Here is a 16,400-nt window from a genome sequence, read left to right as displayed (position 1 = left end):
ATTTTGCAGATGAAGCACAGGTTTTTATTGGAAAGGAGGACCAGAGACATGATTCAAACTGATTATCTGGCTCTAAACCCATATTCCTGCAAGGACAAACTTTTTCCTGCTCTTACGCACATTATACAAACTTCATAAACTTTTTTTTTTTTTTTGGGGGGGGGTTACAGTTAAAAAAAATGGTGATTAAGTAGAAATCACAGGTAAATGAAAAAGTATGCTTTAATTAATACCTGTCCTTTCTTCCACAGCTTTGGTTTCCATTGAATGCTTAACTGTTCTGCATCATTATTTTATCTCCATTCTGCCATGGTTGTTAAACTCCAAGGCATCCAGACATTTCAGGCATTCAACCAATCTTTTGGGCTTCAAAACATCTTTTAGAGACCACATTCTAATCTGGACAGCTTGCTCTGTAGACCTAGACCTGTTCCACAGCTTCATGCTGGGATCTCCTTCCATTATTTCCTGTTTTCCTGAATGCCACGGTCTCCCTCTTTCTTGGTTTAAAACCTGAGTAGGGTAGGAGTGGTTAAAATGATCTTACATATAAATTAACTAATCCTTTTGTTCTCAGTTTTATTCCATAAAGGCCTGAGCCTTCCAAAGGTTCTTCAATGCCAGTTCAGTTGCTTGTTGTTGGCTTCTCATCCTTAGGTTCCAGTTTTCTCTGGCCTGCTAAGTTAGGTATCATTTACCCATTAGCTTCTTACCTTCCAAGTTTGTTGCTTTCTTTTTTGTGTCTTTTACTCCTACCCCATTTTTTATCCTTGGGGGGTTTATGCATTGATTCTTTTACTGTCTTCTAGAAGGGTTTAAGAATGAGTGGAGACAAACAGGCATCTTAATCTGCCATGTTTAAGTGAAAGTCTTTATATTCACTTTTAGTTTCACTTCTTACTTACTATGTACCTTCTACGTTCCAGCCATAGTAATCTATCTACCCTCAGGTAACCCTGTTATTTCCTACTTTTTATCCTTGGAATAACTGGAATTAAATTTTTTAGAATTGGAATTAAAATCTTTTTTTTTTGGAATTAAAATCTTAAAATTAAATTGGAATTAAAAATTTTAGAGTACTACTTCTGCTATTCTCTTTCAAGAATATAGAAGTTATCTCTTCTGCTTAGAGCCCTGGGTACTCTCAAAGCAAGGGGTGCATGTTTCTATCACAGTAGTTAAACTATAAAACAGCAAGTTTTCATTGAGGAATAGGTACTATGTTCACACTTTGATGTGGCTAGGATATACCAAGGCCTACAAATGTTTTGGAAGCATATAACTCATTAAATAGAAAAGTCTGCTTTTAAATAGCTAAGGCTTTTAATCAACTATAATAAACTATGACCACTTGGGATGTCTGGGTGGCTCAGGGCTGAGCATCTGCCTTTGGCTCGGGTCGTGATCGAGTCCCACATTAGACTCCCTGCATAGAGCCTGCTTCTCCTTATGCCTCTGTCTCTCTCTCCTCTCTCATGAATAAATAAAATCTTAAAAAAAAAAAAAACAAAAACCCAAAACTATGACTACTAGATTTCAAAGAGATTCTCTTGATTTTGTTGTATCTCCTCTTCATCCTTGAGCTAGATAAATAGGATCACAGAATTCAATGAAGAGCTAAATAAGGGCTTTTTAGATTGTTCTTAATCTTTTTAAAAACAAAAAACCCTGTAGTCAGTTCAACTGTTAATTATGTCAGTACTCAGTTTAAGTATAGGCAGTCCCCATAGTATTCTCCCCGCTTCCTCTGAGGTCCAATGTATGGCTGAAGACAACCTCTGCAAATGGGTCCAAGCAACTAACTTCTTTCACAGCATTTGTACTAAGCAAAACTGTGTAGACTATTTGAAATATCTCGCGAAGTGCTAGAACCTTGACCAACTTCTAAAACAGACCTCAAGATAACCTCAAACTGAAACACAGAGGAAGGAATCTATCAAGGCCTACTTTACCTATATGGTGCTAAGGGCCAATTCTATAACCCATGAAGTATGAAGCTAGGGGTCCTTCTTTCTCTTGTACTATATGACTTCCTATTCTCAGAACTGAAAGTCAAGGTTATCTTAATATAAATTATTCTAGTGAGCTACTTTACTTTGCATCCTTTTGAGTTTGGACCACTCAGATAAGCCTTAATCTCCAAGCTTATTGTTGATTCACTCTATAGTACACTTGCAACTAATAACATTGTATGTTAACTATATTGGAATTAAAAATTTTAAAAACCCCTAAGTTTAAGTTTTCTCAGTAACATTTTCATCACTAAAAATATTTGGATATCTTTCAGAGCTATCCTTTGGAGTACATGCTTTTGATTATTCTCATCTATGTGACATCTTAGCAAAAGCCAACTGTTTTCAATCGACAAAACTATCAATCATCAAGTACAGCCTGGGTAGTTAAATTTCAGGGAAATTAAGCATCGTTCCTCAAAAATAGGTTTAACATAAATAGTAAGCTACATTTCCTTGGATGTCTTGCAGGCTAACACTAATTTTAGACTCAAACTGTATTAAGTATAGTAATATCACTGAAACCTTCCTGCAAAACATGGCTTCCTGGAGCTAATATGCTTAAATAAGAACACCATTCACCTGGAGGCATGTTCTAATTTAGCAAATTTTTAATGTTATACTGCGTTCAAAAAGCATTTCTTATTCTAACAGATAACACTGCTAAGTTTCACATCTTAAATGTAAAGCATACTCACAGACAATATATAACTGCTTGAAGTAGGGCTTTACATATTACATGGAAATCTCATTTGTATAACCCATTTACAATGGTAGACAACCATTTTAGTAATGTAAACAACATAATTATGCGAAGAAATACCTATGCCAAAGATAAAACTCTATTTAAGAATACTTACCAACTTGGTTTTATTAATAAATGAAATGCAGAAAATTTGATTCTATTACTGGGTACTTTAAGGTTATTAGGAAAAAAAATAGGTCACGTAGATATTTACAGATGAGGAAGTCAAAGCTGTAAGAGTTCAAACAAAACAAAAAACTTACCAATAAACCTAGAATCAAACCAAATTCTGATTCTAATGCCTGTACTGTAAAAGAATTAACATTCTAAATACTTAACAGATCTCTGGAGGGTACCTATTTGAAAAGCAGATTCCTGGGCCCTACTGCAGGCCCACTCTAAGCTGAAGTAGAGGTTTGGTATCCCTCTGGAATCTACATTTTAAATACCTTTCCCCAGAGCATCTGCTAACCAACCTTCTGAGAAACACTAATGTAAAGGGATGATATACAAATTTGAAAAGGTGAAATCAATCTGTAAAGTCATTCTTCTAAGCACTAAGTGATCTTAGAATAAAATACAAGAGCAATGATAAAGTCAGAGACCTAACTTCTTGTGCCCTCCTTTTGATTATAATCTATTCAGAATGTGGCATGTCAGAGAACGTTGGAGGAAATATTTGAAGTCTTTGGTAAATATATTAGTAATAGTCAAGTACCAATGGGGCAGACCAGTTGCTGCACATGAGTTCTGAAACAAACCTCTCATTCTTGCTCTCTATACTTAAAAATAATCAAGAGTACACTGACTTGATTAAAGAAAAATCTCCTACTTTCCCTCCCATCAAAACCCAGAAATTCTATTTTGACACTGCCTTTAAAGTATTTCTGGGAGTCATTCAGAAATAGATCACTACACATCAATACAGTCAAGTAAATCAGTTTTGTTAGTTTACAGAAAAAACTACTTTAATCTAAAAATACCACTTGATTCAGAACTGGCTGACTTCTATATGCAATAATTAAGGCTACTCAAAGACATGCAACACAGGCTGAGAATAGTTTGAAAAATCTTAAAGGATGCTGAAAGCAATGACAACATTATACTAAGATACTTGCCAGATGAGCTTTTAATTATAGCTTAGCAGAAGTTACCTTCCAAGTCCTAAATGATGCTATGACATTTCCATTTGATCTCAATGCCCTGGTAGAGCCCTGACACTGTTAAAAGCAGCTTATCCTATTTGATTTAAAGTCTTAACACTGGGATGCCTGGGTGACTCAGTGGTTGAGCGCCTCCCTTTGGCTCAGGGGATGATCCCCAGGTCCTGGGATAGTCCCACATCAGGAGCCTGCTTCTCCCTCTGCCTGTGTCTCTGCCTCTCTGTGTGTCTCTCATGAATAAATAAATAAAATCTTTAAAAAAAAAGTCATAACACTAACGAACTACAGATTCTCCCCACAGAAAAGGGGCACACAGGCATGTATGGACAAGAACCTTTGGTTCAAGGTATCTGTTCTGCTAAAGCCATTATTAACAGCAGAGACAAAAAAAATTATGTAAACAACCTTATATGCTACATAAAGATATTTTACTATATTTTATAAGCATGCTTCTCTCAAAATTATAGTATGGTAGAATGGTTGCAAGTATGTGCTTTCATGAACTGGGGTCTACCACTTACTAGCTGACCACCATCAGGCAAGTTAGAACCTCTAAATCTCAGTTCTTTTCACTTAACACATAAAAAAAGTACCTACACTTCACTGAGTTTTTATGAGGATTACATAAAACAATCTAGGTAAAGTACTTGCTAAAATAACACTCTCAGGCACTGTACAAGAGGATTATTAAGCTACTATACTTTAAAAACACTTTGGAATTATTAAAAGTCAAAACAAAAAGAACATTTGTTTCTGAGGTAAACTGACATTTCTATTTTAAATGGGAACACCATAGAGCATGAAAACTCTGAGCAACCATTTACTCATGTTTAAAGATTTCAACTTTGCCTGCCTACAGACAATAATTACTCATTCTCAACATACGATATAGAAATAAGGGGTGCCTAGCTGGCTCAGTTGGTGGAACACATGACTTGGATCTCAAGGTTTGAGCCCCATGTTGGGTGCAGAGCTTCCTTAAAAATAACCTCCATAAACATTTTCCTTCTTAACATATACATATTTCCTTATTCAAACTAGTAGGTATTTTCTGGCTTACTTTTCTCTTTATAGAAATCAGCTACAATTTGGAAATCAAGATCTCTACATTAAACTACTAAGTTTAATAAAGCAATTAAGAAAGCAAATCACTTGGGGCACCTGGGTGGCTCAGTGAGCTAATAGTCGGACTCTTGGTTTTGGCTCAGGTCATGATCTCATGGTCGTGGAATCAAGCCCCAAGTCAGGCTCCACACTTAGTATGGAGTCTGCCTCAGATTCTTTTTCCCTTTCCCAGCCCTTCTGTCCTTCCCCACTCATATTCTCAGATGCTCTCACACTCTCTTCTCTAAAAAATAAAATCTTAAAAAAAAAAAGATCAAATCATCAACAAGAATATTCCCAAATTCACTTGTTTAACAGGCAATAAGACTAACTAAAGGTGCACTGTGAACCTTAAAAGCAAGAACATATCAGGGTAGATTTTTGAGATCTAGTTTAACCGTAGGTCAAATTCAGAAAGTTCTTAGAGGGTTCTACTGTATAATTAAGAGCCCAACTTAACAGGAAAACCAGGATTAGTCTCAGAACAAAGCATTATATTTTCCCTCCACTCAAGAATTTACCAACACATCATAATAGATCAGTTTCCTATAAATACATTATGGACATTGCTTTCTATGCAAAATTAGTACAGATAATTTACTGCATAGTGGAACAGAGTTCTCCTTTCAAAGTTACATATAGATGATTTAGCTTGACTGAAATATCTTTTTTTTTTTGACTGAAATATCTCATTAAGAAACTTAATCCTAATAATTTTGTCTATATGAAGACAAAATGGAAAACAAGCTACAAACCACCCAGACATGTGCAAAATAGGATGAACACTCAGATTTCTTAGCTATTATGTATCACCTTTGACCTTTAATAAACTATATTTACTCAAACTGTCATATCAATCCCCTTTCTCCATATTGCTCTTTAGTAGCAGGTGTCTGTCAATTGTCTTTGGCCCAGCCTTAACAGCTATTATCAATGAGTGGTTTGCAAACATGAATGTGCAGCAGATTCACCCAGAGGACTTATTAAAAACAGACTGCTGGGCTACTCCAAGATTGATTCATTGTGTATGGAGTGAGCCCCAAAACCTACATTTCTAAACAAATGATCCTGATGCTGCTGGCTAAGGAATACACTTTACAGAGAACCACTAGTCGAAGGGCAGTGGTTCTCAACCATGGCTGCATGTTAGAATCACAGGGGAACTTCTGTAAATTCCAATGCCTGGGAGTCCCTCAGAACAATCATACCAGAAGTTCTAGAGCTAAGTTCTAGACAACTAATGTATACCCAGGGCTGAGAACCACTTGTCTAGTTAATTAAAATAAATCTAAACCAAACCCATTGAGAATAGATATTGCTTAATACAAAAACAGAGTAAGATTTTTTTGGCCCTCATCTGCTGATAAGGCAGCCAAATAAGGAGTCAAGATTAAATTCCTTATGGTGGCCTCAGTTGCTTACATACTGAGGGTTAAACTCAACAGAAGTTTCATGTATGCTGTCTGCTTTAAATCCTAGGCAAAGTCTAAGTAATAAGTCGTACAAAATGGTTGACTTTTGAAGGCAACAGAAATGTAGGTTACTCTCAATCCCATGTACCATGTTTAGGCTTACTGCATATTGGTTAACTCTTGGCTCTGGAGTCAGAGCGTTCATAGATGTTACCTTTGGCAAGTTACATAATTAAGCCTTGGTACCTTTATTTGGGAGTTAATGAAATGAACACTGTAGTTCATGCTAAAGATCACATGAGCATCCACGTAAGAAGTTAGCTCAGAGTCTGGTACCTAAGATATAACATAATCGAAATGGCTGTAAGCTATGCCATACACATGCTACCTAGAAACATTAACCTACCAGAAATACTAAAAAAATGATTGTCCTTCCCAAGTCTACTTCTTCCCCTTCAGTCAACATCAAGGTGCTTATAAGATTATATTCACACCCTTGTTAATTTATTTTTAAAGATTTTATTTATTTGTTCAGGAGAGACAGAGAGAGAGAGAGAGAGAGAGAGAGAGAGAGAGAGAGAGAGACAGACAGACACTGGCAGAGGGAGAAGCAGGCTCCATGCAGGGAGCCTAACATGGGACTCGATCCCGGGACTCCAAGATCATGCCCCGGGGCCAAAGGAAGGTGCCGAACTGCTGAGCCATTCAGGGATCCCCACACCCTTGTGAATTTAGATGTTCAGGACTGTTAATAGTGTTAAACTTTGAATACCTTACCTACAGAGAGTACAGTTAATGGAAATACAACTTTTAGAAAGCTATAGAAGTATACAGTACAAGCTTACTAGGAAATAAGGGAAAATTTCATGTTCCCTCTCTTGACTGCTTAACCGTTTCATGATTTATAAATGTCTGTATTACTCTGAAAAATGCTTATTTCTGAATCTTCTTCCCCCTTTTTGTCCAAAATACCACAAAAAAATACATTTTCCTCAGACATAGTCTCCCCAGTAATCACGGCTTTGGGAGGAAAAATGGTAGTTTTCCTCACAGTCATTCTGTACATTCCTGTTAACTGGGTACTTTTAAAAACCTTTGAGGATTTCAGAATCCCTTGGAATCTAAATCTTTTAAGTATAAATTTAATGCCAACTTCTTTCCTCTCAAGTACTTACGAGGATGGTTGAGTTCTACAAATACAAAGCCCTTGGTAAGACAAGGGTGACAACAGATAAGTGGTATAGAACAGCAATTAGGAACTCCCCTTTTACCTCCCCACAAATATCTACTTCGTACCATGCACTCTGATGTTAACCCACATGTCTGCTTTATATTATTTGCAGTAAGAACTGAATCATAAAGCTAACAAGACTAATCTAGGCCTTATGATTCAACTACAAAATCTTCCACTAGAATGCCCTCAATAATTCAGTCTGTGTTTTAAAGAATCTATGGAAAAGGGAACATTACAAATAGTAAAACTCTTAAATCTTAAAATATTGGACAGCCCAGGTGGCTCAGCGGTTTAGCGCCACCTTCAGCCGGGGGCCTGATCTTGGAGGCCCCAGATCGAGTCCCACGTTGGGCTCCCTGCATGGAGCCTGCTTCTTCCTCTGCCTGTGTCTCTGCCTCTCTCTCTCTCTGTCTCTATCATGAATAAATATTTTAAAAAAAATCTTAACATTTTTCAAATAAATCTCTTAACATGTTTATGGATTTATAATGTTTTAATCTTTAATTTTTGAAAGGAAAAATGAAGATTAGGAAAAAAAATTCATTTATGTTGTAGAACCATGTCCACCACTATATTTTATTTGGCTTTTTGGGGTTTTCTGATCCAATGTACCTCCTTGCCGTGGTGAAATGACAGCTTTCTCAATCACACTATTATACACAGAGGTTTGTAGATATGATTAATTAAGCAGATTACTTTCAATTTACTCTACAGGAGAGAAATGAGGTTAGTTCACTGAGGGATATGACAACACTCAATTAGTATCAAAAATGGAATGGGATGGTAGCCTAATAAGTACTTAGCGCCTATTTAAGTAAGCTTAAGTACAAAAAACCTGAGGACTTCTGTCGCAGAAGTTATACTAAGTTAGGGGTCACTCAAACTTTATAAGTTCTCTTTGCAATGTAGCATCTCTACTAATTCTCTGTTTATATGGCTGAAAATCGCCAATGCTTGTACCATTCAGGGCAGACCATTCTCTATCTTTCAAGATTTGATTGGTTTGAAGTTTAGATTATCCTAAATTTACCATTTATGTTGTATAGAACTTTCTCCTATACAGAACTTTTAAAATATGAAAGCTATAATGATCCGTGTCTTTTCAAGCTAAATACTTGGGTCCTTCGGTCATTTTTCTTAATTTTACATTTTGGGTTCTATTCTGAAGATGCGCTAGGTCCTGTTGGTATTCTTAAAGCATGAGAGATGGAAAACAATATTCCAAGTAGGGAATAACCAGCTCCGTACAACACAGTAACATCACCCTGCTTATTCTAGCTATCTTTCGATAAAATATCCTCACAGTGTGATTGTTTGATAGCCACATTCTACTGACTCACTTGGAGCTTACTACTCCAAAAAAAAAAAAAAACCAAACCAAAACAAAACAAACAAACAAAAAAAAAAAACAAAAAACATCCCCCAAACAAAGAAACCCCACAAAAAACAAAAACAAAACAAAAACTATCACATCCCAACAGCACTCTTCAATGCATCATCCATCAAGAAATCAAGAACTTGATCTTCTCAAGAACTTGATAAGTTTATTAACTTATTGAGATCAAGAAGTACTTTACTGGAGTTTTTAACTTAGTTTTCCAATAACCATGAGGAACAAACTGACAGAATTTGTTATCATATCCATATTGGGTCATGATTCTTTCTGGGTGGATACAACAGCCTTCTGTTACTTGAGACTCTTAACCAAAAGCTCATCTATGTTATACTTTGTTTTATATATATTTTTCTCTTCTTAAAGATGTGAATGACATTATCTACCACTTAAGTTTTTGTCATATTTCTCAAAGATAGTTCAGCTATCCTAAGTTGCCAGCAGTGAAACATGTAAAATTACATGTAATTATATATCACATAAAAAGTATTTAGGACAATTTTAGTTTTCTCATGCATGTTGGATTTAGACTTTTACTAACATTTATTCTAATTAAGACTAAGTTCTCCTTCCAAAAAACAAACAAACCCCCCAAAACCAGCCAAATAAATTCTAAGGTATAGGGATTTGTGCCCTAACGTTACACCAAACTCAGGCCTATCCTTTGGGAAGTCTTAGTCCAAACCAAGAGCCCCCAAATTAAAAAATTTAGTAAGCCTTAGTTCACTTAGTGTTTAAAGCTTATTACACTATTTCCATACTGTGCCATTCTGTATAATATTTGCCAAATAACTCTTCTTCTATATTTTAAGAAATAAAACTCAAGGCAAATCAAGAACTTTACTTGTTGATAACACATATGGTAAGTCCAAAAGTCATTTTAGGATCTTGAACCTTATACTCAATAAAAGATTTGGTAGCCTAATATTTTCTATACATATTAAGGTTATCACTTGAGTGATTACTCAAGTTCATTTAGTATGTTGAAAAAATACTAAACCTGCCCCAATGGTAACTTTTATACTAAGATATTGAAAATAGGTTAAAAAAAAAAATCAAATTTAGAATCTTGGCCCTCAAGGCAAGTTCTTAATACCGTTTTCATAAGAACATTTAAAAACATTTCATTGGATGAGGGAAGAAAAGGGAGTGACTGCCGGGTATGGGGCTTTTTGTGGGGAGGGGATAAAAATGTTCTACAACTGGTTTGTGGTAAAGCACAATCCTGTGAATACACTAAGAACAGCGAACCATACCCTTTAAAAGAGTAAACTGTGAGTTTTCTCAACAAGCTATTTGAAAAACATTTCAATCTCATCCCAATAGCTCTACATGTTATAACATACCAAAAAAAACAAAACAAAATAAAACCCCAGAACAAAACAAAACCCAGAAAACTACATCATAAAGAAAGAGACCAAGAAACTCTTTACATACTAAATTAAACCAGGCATTAGGATACCAACAACAAACCACTTAGGAGCCAGGGATGACTGAACGTTAAGAAGCTCTTATTACAACCACTAAACAAAGGGTAACAGACCGAAAATGACCTCTAAAAGATTTCTTCAGACTTATTTGAAAACAGTCTTGACATGGAAGTCCCTGCCTCTATAAACAATAATATGAATGAAGTCCTCAATAACATGAGCACTTACTCATCATACTCGATATGATAAATAACGTCTTCATCAGCAGCAACAGAGTCTGAATTAGACGTAGAGGGTACACTGTCCAATTTATTTGTGTTCTCTTTGGAATTATGATTTACATTTCCATTAGTCCTTTTACAAGAACTGCCATTCTTCAGTGGAGTTTTGCCACGTGAATGTCCATCAGAAGCTCTAGTAACACTACGTATACGGGCTTCAAACCAAGCACCAAGGCCGACATCTCTGGCATCCACCAATTCATTTACCTAAAAAAAGTTTAAAATTAGTTAATGAAGCTTAATTTCATTTATTGCTTCAAAAACCATACTACAACTCAAGTTATTTTGAGCGTTATCATGGTTAACAACATTTGCAGCTATTCCCGTTTAAAGTAATTAGAAATATTAGATCAAAACTATTCTTTTTGGATTATACTGTCAAATCTGTTATTTACTATTACGAAAATTAACTTTCCTTCCAATTTTCAATAAAATAGATATTTTCTTTATTCCTTGCCTGGGTCTACATCACACTTTAAAAAATATCATTCTTATGTACCCAAGTGTTATTCTAGCAAGTTATTAAATAAGAATGTCACTTAGTGAAAAGTCAAGACTTCATAGTATTGTGGCTGTTGCTGATTTGCTTCATCAATTTCTTCCGAATCCTAGAGATAACTTATAGTCAGTCTAACAGAAAACAGTTAAGTATTAGAAAAAACTTGATGGGGGAATTATACATGTATAAAGGAAAAGAATCTAGCGAACCCATCTATTCAAAATGGAGTAAGTTCTATCACCAGTTAATAACACACTAGGAAATGCACTACTTAGTACCTCAAAGAAGAAAACAGAAGACAGAGCTGTAAGACACAGAACAGATGAATGCAAGTCTAGTGGATGATCCAGAACTAAAAAACGCAATCTGATAAAAGGAAAACAGTACATTAGAAAACATGTATATCAGAAGAGTTACAATATGGAAGCTGGTTAAATAAAACACACACACACACACACACACACAAAATCTCTCCTAAAAAAAATCTGAGGAAATTGGTCAAGCCTTTAGGTCAGGGCTCTTTCAAGAGCAATAACCAAGAGACATCCCTTCAGTTTTTTCCATTTTTTTTTTTTAAGCCCCTTAAAAAAAAAAAAAAAAAAAGACATTATTGTCTTTTTTGTGTCATTATTGTCACAGGATGATCATCTAATTAATGAGCTCGTTCTTCCTGAGGGTATTAGAGACCACTTAAGGTATCCAACAGAATTCTGACAGATGGTATAGCTTGGGGCTGGGGTGGGGGCTTATATTAAAAGTTAAATACCCATATATTATGCAAGGCGTTCTTTAGGCTTGTCTAACTCTTACAAGCTTAATAATTCCTCTTTTACAGGATAAGAAAACAAAAAGCTCTGACAAGTTAACTTGCTCCAAATGAAAGCTAATGAAATGTAAAGCTAGAATCTGCAGACATAGACCTTGAAGCTTGTTTTTCCTACTGTATTAGGAAGCTTGCTGAAAAGATGACAAGATAGGTAAGCAGGACTCCAAAGGTTAAGTTAGGTTAAGTGATGAAATAAGGTTTTAAAAGGTAAAAAAGGTTTCAAACCACCAAGCTAACACAGAAGGTAGACTACAGACAAAATAAAAAATTATTAATGATCACTGCAGATGAGGTACAATATCTGACCAAAAGCACTATAAATAAATGAACATGACAGCAAATAAAAAGCCTGAAGCCATAACAACGTTTGACATGAGAAGAGTTTAGTAGGAGAGAAAAAGATGTAAAGATCAACCAGGCTAGACAAAGAATCAGAGATGAAACACAATATACATCACATAAACTACTCTATGCATTAAATGGACACAAGTGCTTTCCTTTCTTAATAGTCACTGATAAATTTAAAGACATACTTTCTTACAGGCAACATTAGCTAAAACAAAAAAATAATCAATGTTAAGGTCAATCATACTTGGGAGAATAAACAGACTTCTCTCTCATAGCAGATCAAAATTTAAGGGTTTATGTAGCACTACACAATTATTATAGCAGAGAATGGGGCATAGAGTTGATACTGATATAGCTAATAGAAACATAAGGCAATCTGAACAATCTCCCATTTCTTATTTATCCCACAAAAAAGAAATTACTATCTCATAAACACAGGCATTCTTTAAGTAGAATCTTAAGATTTATAACCATAAACAAGAACTATAAATTCTCCATTTAGTTAACCACTCATGTCAATGCATAAAAACCAGGTGGGAAAAAAAAGTTTCTAAATTGAAAAGTAAGGATTTTGCGCATTACATAGACATAGTGAATTAGGTCAGATTTGAATGGGCTGAAATGCATGCAAGAGATTAAAGATCCTAGCCACAACAATTAGACAACAAAAAGAAATAAAAGGCATCCAAATTGATAAGAAAGAAGTAAAATTCTTTTTTGCAGATGACATTCTATATAAAGAAAACCTGACTCTACCAAATAACTGTTAGAAGCAATAAGTAAATTCACAGTAAAGTCACAAGACACAAAAATCAATGTACAGAAATCTGTTGCATTTCTAATACACTAATAATGAAGCAGCAGAAAGGGAAATTAGAAAGCAATCCCATTTACAATTGCACCAAAAACAGTAAGATTACCTAGGAATAAACTTAACCGAAGAGGTGAAAGACCTATACTCTGAAAACTCTGATGAAAGATATTAAGGATGACACAAAGAAATGGGAAGACATGCTAATGGATTGGAAAAATATTGTTAGAATGTCTATACTACCCAAAGCAATCTACACATTCAATGTAATCTCAAAATCAACATCATTTTTCACAGAGCTAGAACAAACAATCCTAAAATTTGTATGGAACCACAAAAGACTTCAAGTAGGCAAAGCAATCTTGAAAAGGAAAAACGAAGCTGGAGGTATCACAATTCCAGATTTCAAGTTCTACTACAAAGTGGTAGTAATTAAAACAGTATCGTACTGATACAAAAAGACACCGAGATCAATGGAATAGAAAACTCAGAAATAAACCCACAATTACATGGTCAATTAATCTTCAACAAAGGAGGGATAAATGTCCAGTGGAAAAAGTCTGTCTTCAACAAATGATGTTTGAAGAACTGGACAGCCACATGGAAAGGAATAAAACTGGACCACTTTCTGTCACCATACACAACAATAAACTCAAAATGGATGAAAGACCTAATTGTGAGACCTGAAGCCATGAAAAACCTAGAACAAGAGCACAGGCAGTAATGTCTTTGATGTTAGCTGTTGCAACCTCTTTCTAAATATGCCTAAAAGAAACAAAAGCAAAAATAAACTATTGGGACTACATCAAGTTAAGAAGCTTCTGCACAGCAAAGGAAAACAACAAAACTCAAAGGCAACCTGTATGGGAGAAGATACTTGCAAGTAACATACAATAAAGGTTTAGTATCCAAAATCCATAAAGATCTGATACAATGCAATATCCCAAATCCTAATAATCTAGTTTAAAAAAAAAAGGCAGAGGACATGAATAGAATGTCTGCAAAGAGAAATACAGATGGCCAACAGACCCATGAAAAGATGCTCAACATCACTCATCATCAGGGGAATGCAAATCAAAACTACAAGAAGATACCACTTCACACTTGTCAGAATGGCTAAAATCAAAACCACAAGAAGCACCAAATATTGGTGAGGACACGGAGAAAAAAAGAACCCTCTTGCACTGTTGGTGCAAATGCAAACTGGTGCAGCCACCATGGAAAACAGTACAGAGTTTCCTCAAAAAGTTAAAATAGAACTGCCCTATGATCAAGTATTCACACTGCTGGGAATTTACCTGAAGAATACAAAAACACTAATTTGAAAGACTTTATGCACCCCTGTTTATAGCAGCTTTACAATAGCCAAATTATAGAAGCAACCCAAGTGTTCATTGATAAGCAAATGGATAAAGAGGTACAGGTGTGTACACATGCACATACACACACACATGATGGAATACTATTCAGCCATAAAAAGACTGAAATCTTGCCATTTGCAACAGCATGGATAGAGCTAGACTGTATTATGCTAAATGAAATAAGTAAGTTAGAGCAATACTGTATGATTCCACTCATGTGGAATTTAAGAAAATAAAGGGGGGAAAATCACAAAATAGACTATTGCACAACTGGAGCTAATATAACTGTTAATTACACTGGAAATAAAATAAAAACTTAAAAAAAAATCTAAATCTCTCTACATTTAATAAATAAATTAATTTTAAAATAAAAATCATCCTACCACCATAGGGCATGGGTTGGAGGGTTGGCTCACTGACAAGCTGTTTCCTGTCTCTTTCTAGAAAGAGGTAGCCTAACCTTCGCCAGCAAGTACCTCCCTCGAAGATGTCAAATCATAAGAGATAAAGGAAAACAAATTAACGGGGGAGGAGTGTTTGAGCTAAAGTCATGAGATAAAGTTAAAAACAAACCCAATCACATAAATGTTAGGTGAAAAGCTAGACTTATTCATATAAAGAATTTTAGAGAAGAATCTTCCATATTCAAGTAGGTGATATGAAATAAAAGGTATGGGAGGCAAGAAAAAAATCATTAGAAAAATGAAATGCCAATACTGGAGAACTTACTATATCAGGCATACTTCTAAGCACTTTATATGTTCCATTTAAAACACACCAGCTCTCTCATTTAAGAACCAGCCCCTAACTTAGTTAAAAAATAAAACACACACACACACACACACCTACAAAAAAACCCCACACAGCTTTGCAGATAAACCTAGGTTTAGGTTTGTGTTTATCATCTACCAGATATAACCCTGAATAAATTAACCTGTCTCAGCCTCGGTTTCTTTATAAAATAACATACTTTCCTGTGTATTAAGAGATTAGGTGACTAAATCCACATGATGCGCCAATGAAACAACTGTCTCCTTCCACTAAGTATCAACATGTCCAATTTTAAGACTCATTAAATCTCAGTATAGTCTTAATACCGTGGTCTTCTTAGTAAAGATATTAGCAATTTACTTGATGTATATTATCTACTTTATTTTTAAAGATTTTATTTGGGGGGGGGAAGGGCAGAGGGAAAGTGAGAAACAGACTCCTCACTGAGCAGGGAGCCCCTATGGGGGGTTCAATCCAAGGCCTCTGGGATCATGACCTGAGCTGAAGGCAGATGATTAACTGCTGGGGCCAACCACGGGCCCCTATTACCTCTTTTAATACCTATAATACAAAGTCATTCTTACTTTCCAATGAGGCACAGAAGGAAATACACTAGTCCTCAGGAGATACACAGCTAGAAGTGGGAACCAAGCCAATAAAGATTTTTCTGACTCTGAACAGGATCTCTCATTTTAACATGTTTTTTTTCTAAAATTTACAAATCAAACTACAATGTGGTTCCATTTACATAAATTTCAGAAAGAAAATAGGGGATGCACACATAGGTTAAAGGTTATTAAAAGGCTGTTAAAGGGTAATGATAGGATCAAGTTAATAAAAAGTGAAGAAATGACTGCTATAGAAGTTTGGATATTAGTTACAACTAGGGAGGAAGGAATACTAAGAGAGGAGAGCCCATGAGAAGTTCCTGGGGTAGTGCTTTGTATTTCCCAATCTGGTGGTATTTGCAGACATTGACTTCCTATTTCACTAAGCTCTACTTTTTTGTA

The 16,400-nt window shown here is 35.4% G+C and overlaps 1 protein-coding gene across 2 annotated transcripts in view; it reads right to left on the bottom strand.

Annotated features, from left to right (window-relative positions):
• The window catches only part of UHRF2 (ubiquitin like with PHD and ring finger domains 2), a 77,346-nt gene that overhangs the window by 48,943 nt on the left and 12,003 nt on the right, over positions 1 to 16,400 (bottom strand). For both annotated transcript variants that reach the window (XM_038552326.1, XM_038552325.1), the window contains exon 3: positions 10,722 to 10,981. In XM_038552326.1, coding sequence (XP_038408254.1) covers positions 10,722 to 10,981 — 260 coding nt within the window. The remainder of the gene's footprint in view (positions 1 to 10,721; positions 10,982 to 16,400) is intronic.

The sequence above is a fragment of the Canis lupus genome, chromosome 11, assembly GCF_011100685.1.
Source record: "Canis lupus familiaris isolate Mischka breed German Shepherd chromosome 11, alternate assembly UU_Cfam_GSD_1.0, whole genome shotgun sequence".
In the NCBI taxonomy this organism is placed as follows: Eukaryota; Metazoa; Chordata; class Mammalia; order Carnivora; family Canidae; genus Canis; species Canis lupus.
This window is presented reverse-complemented; position numbering and strand designations above follow the sequence as displayed.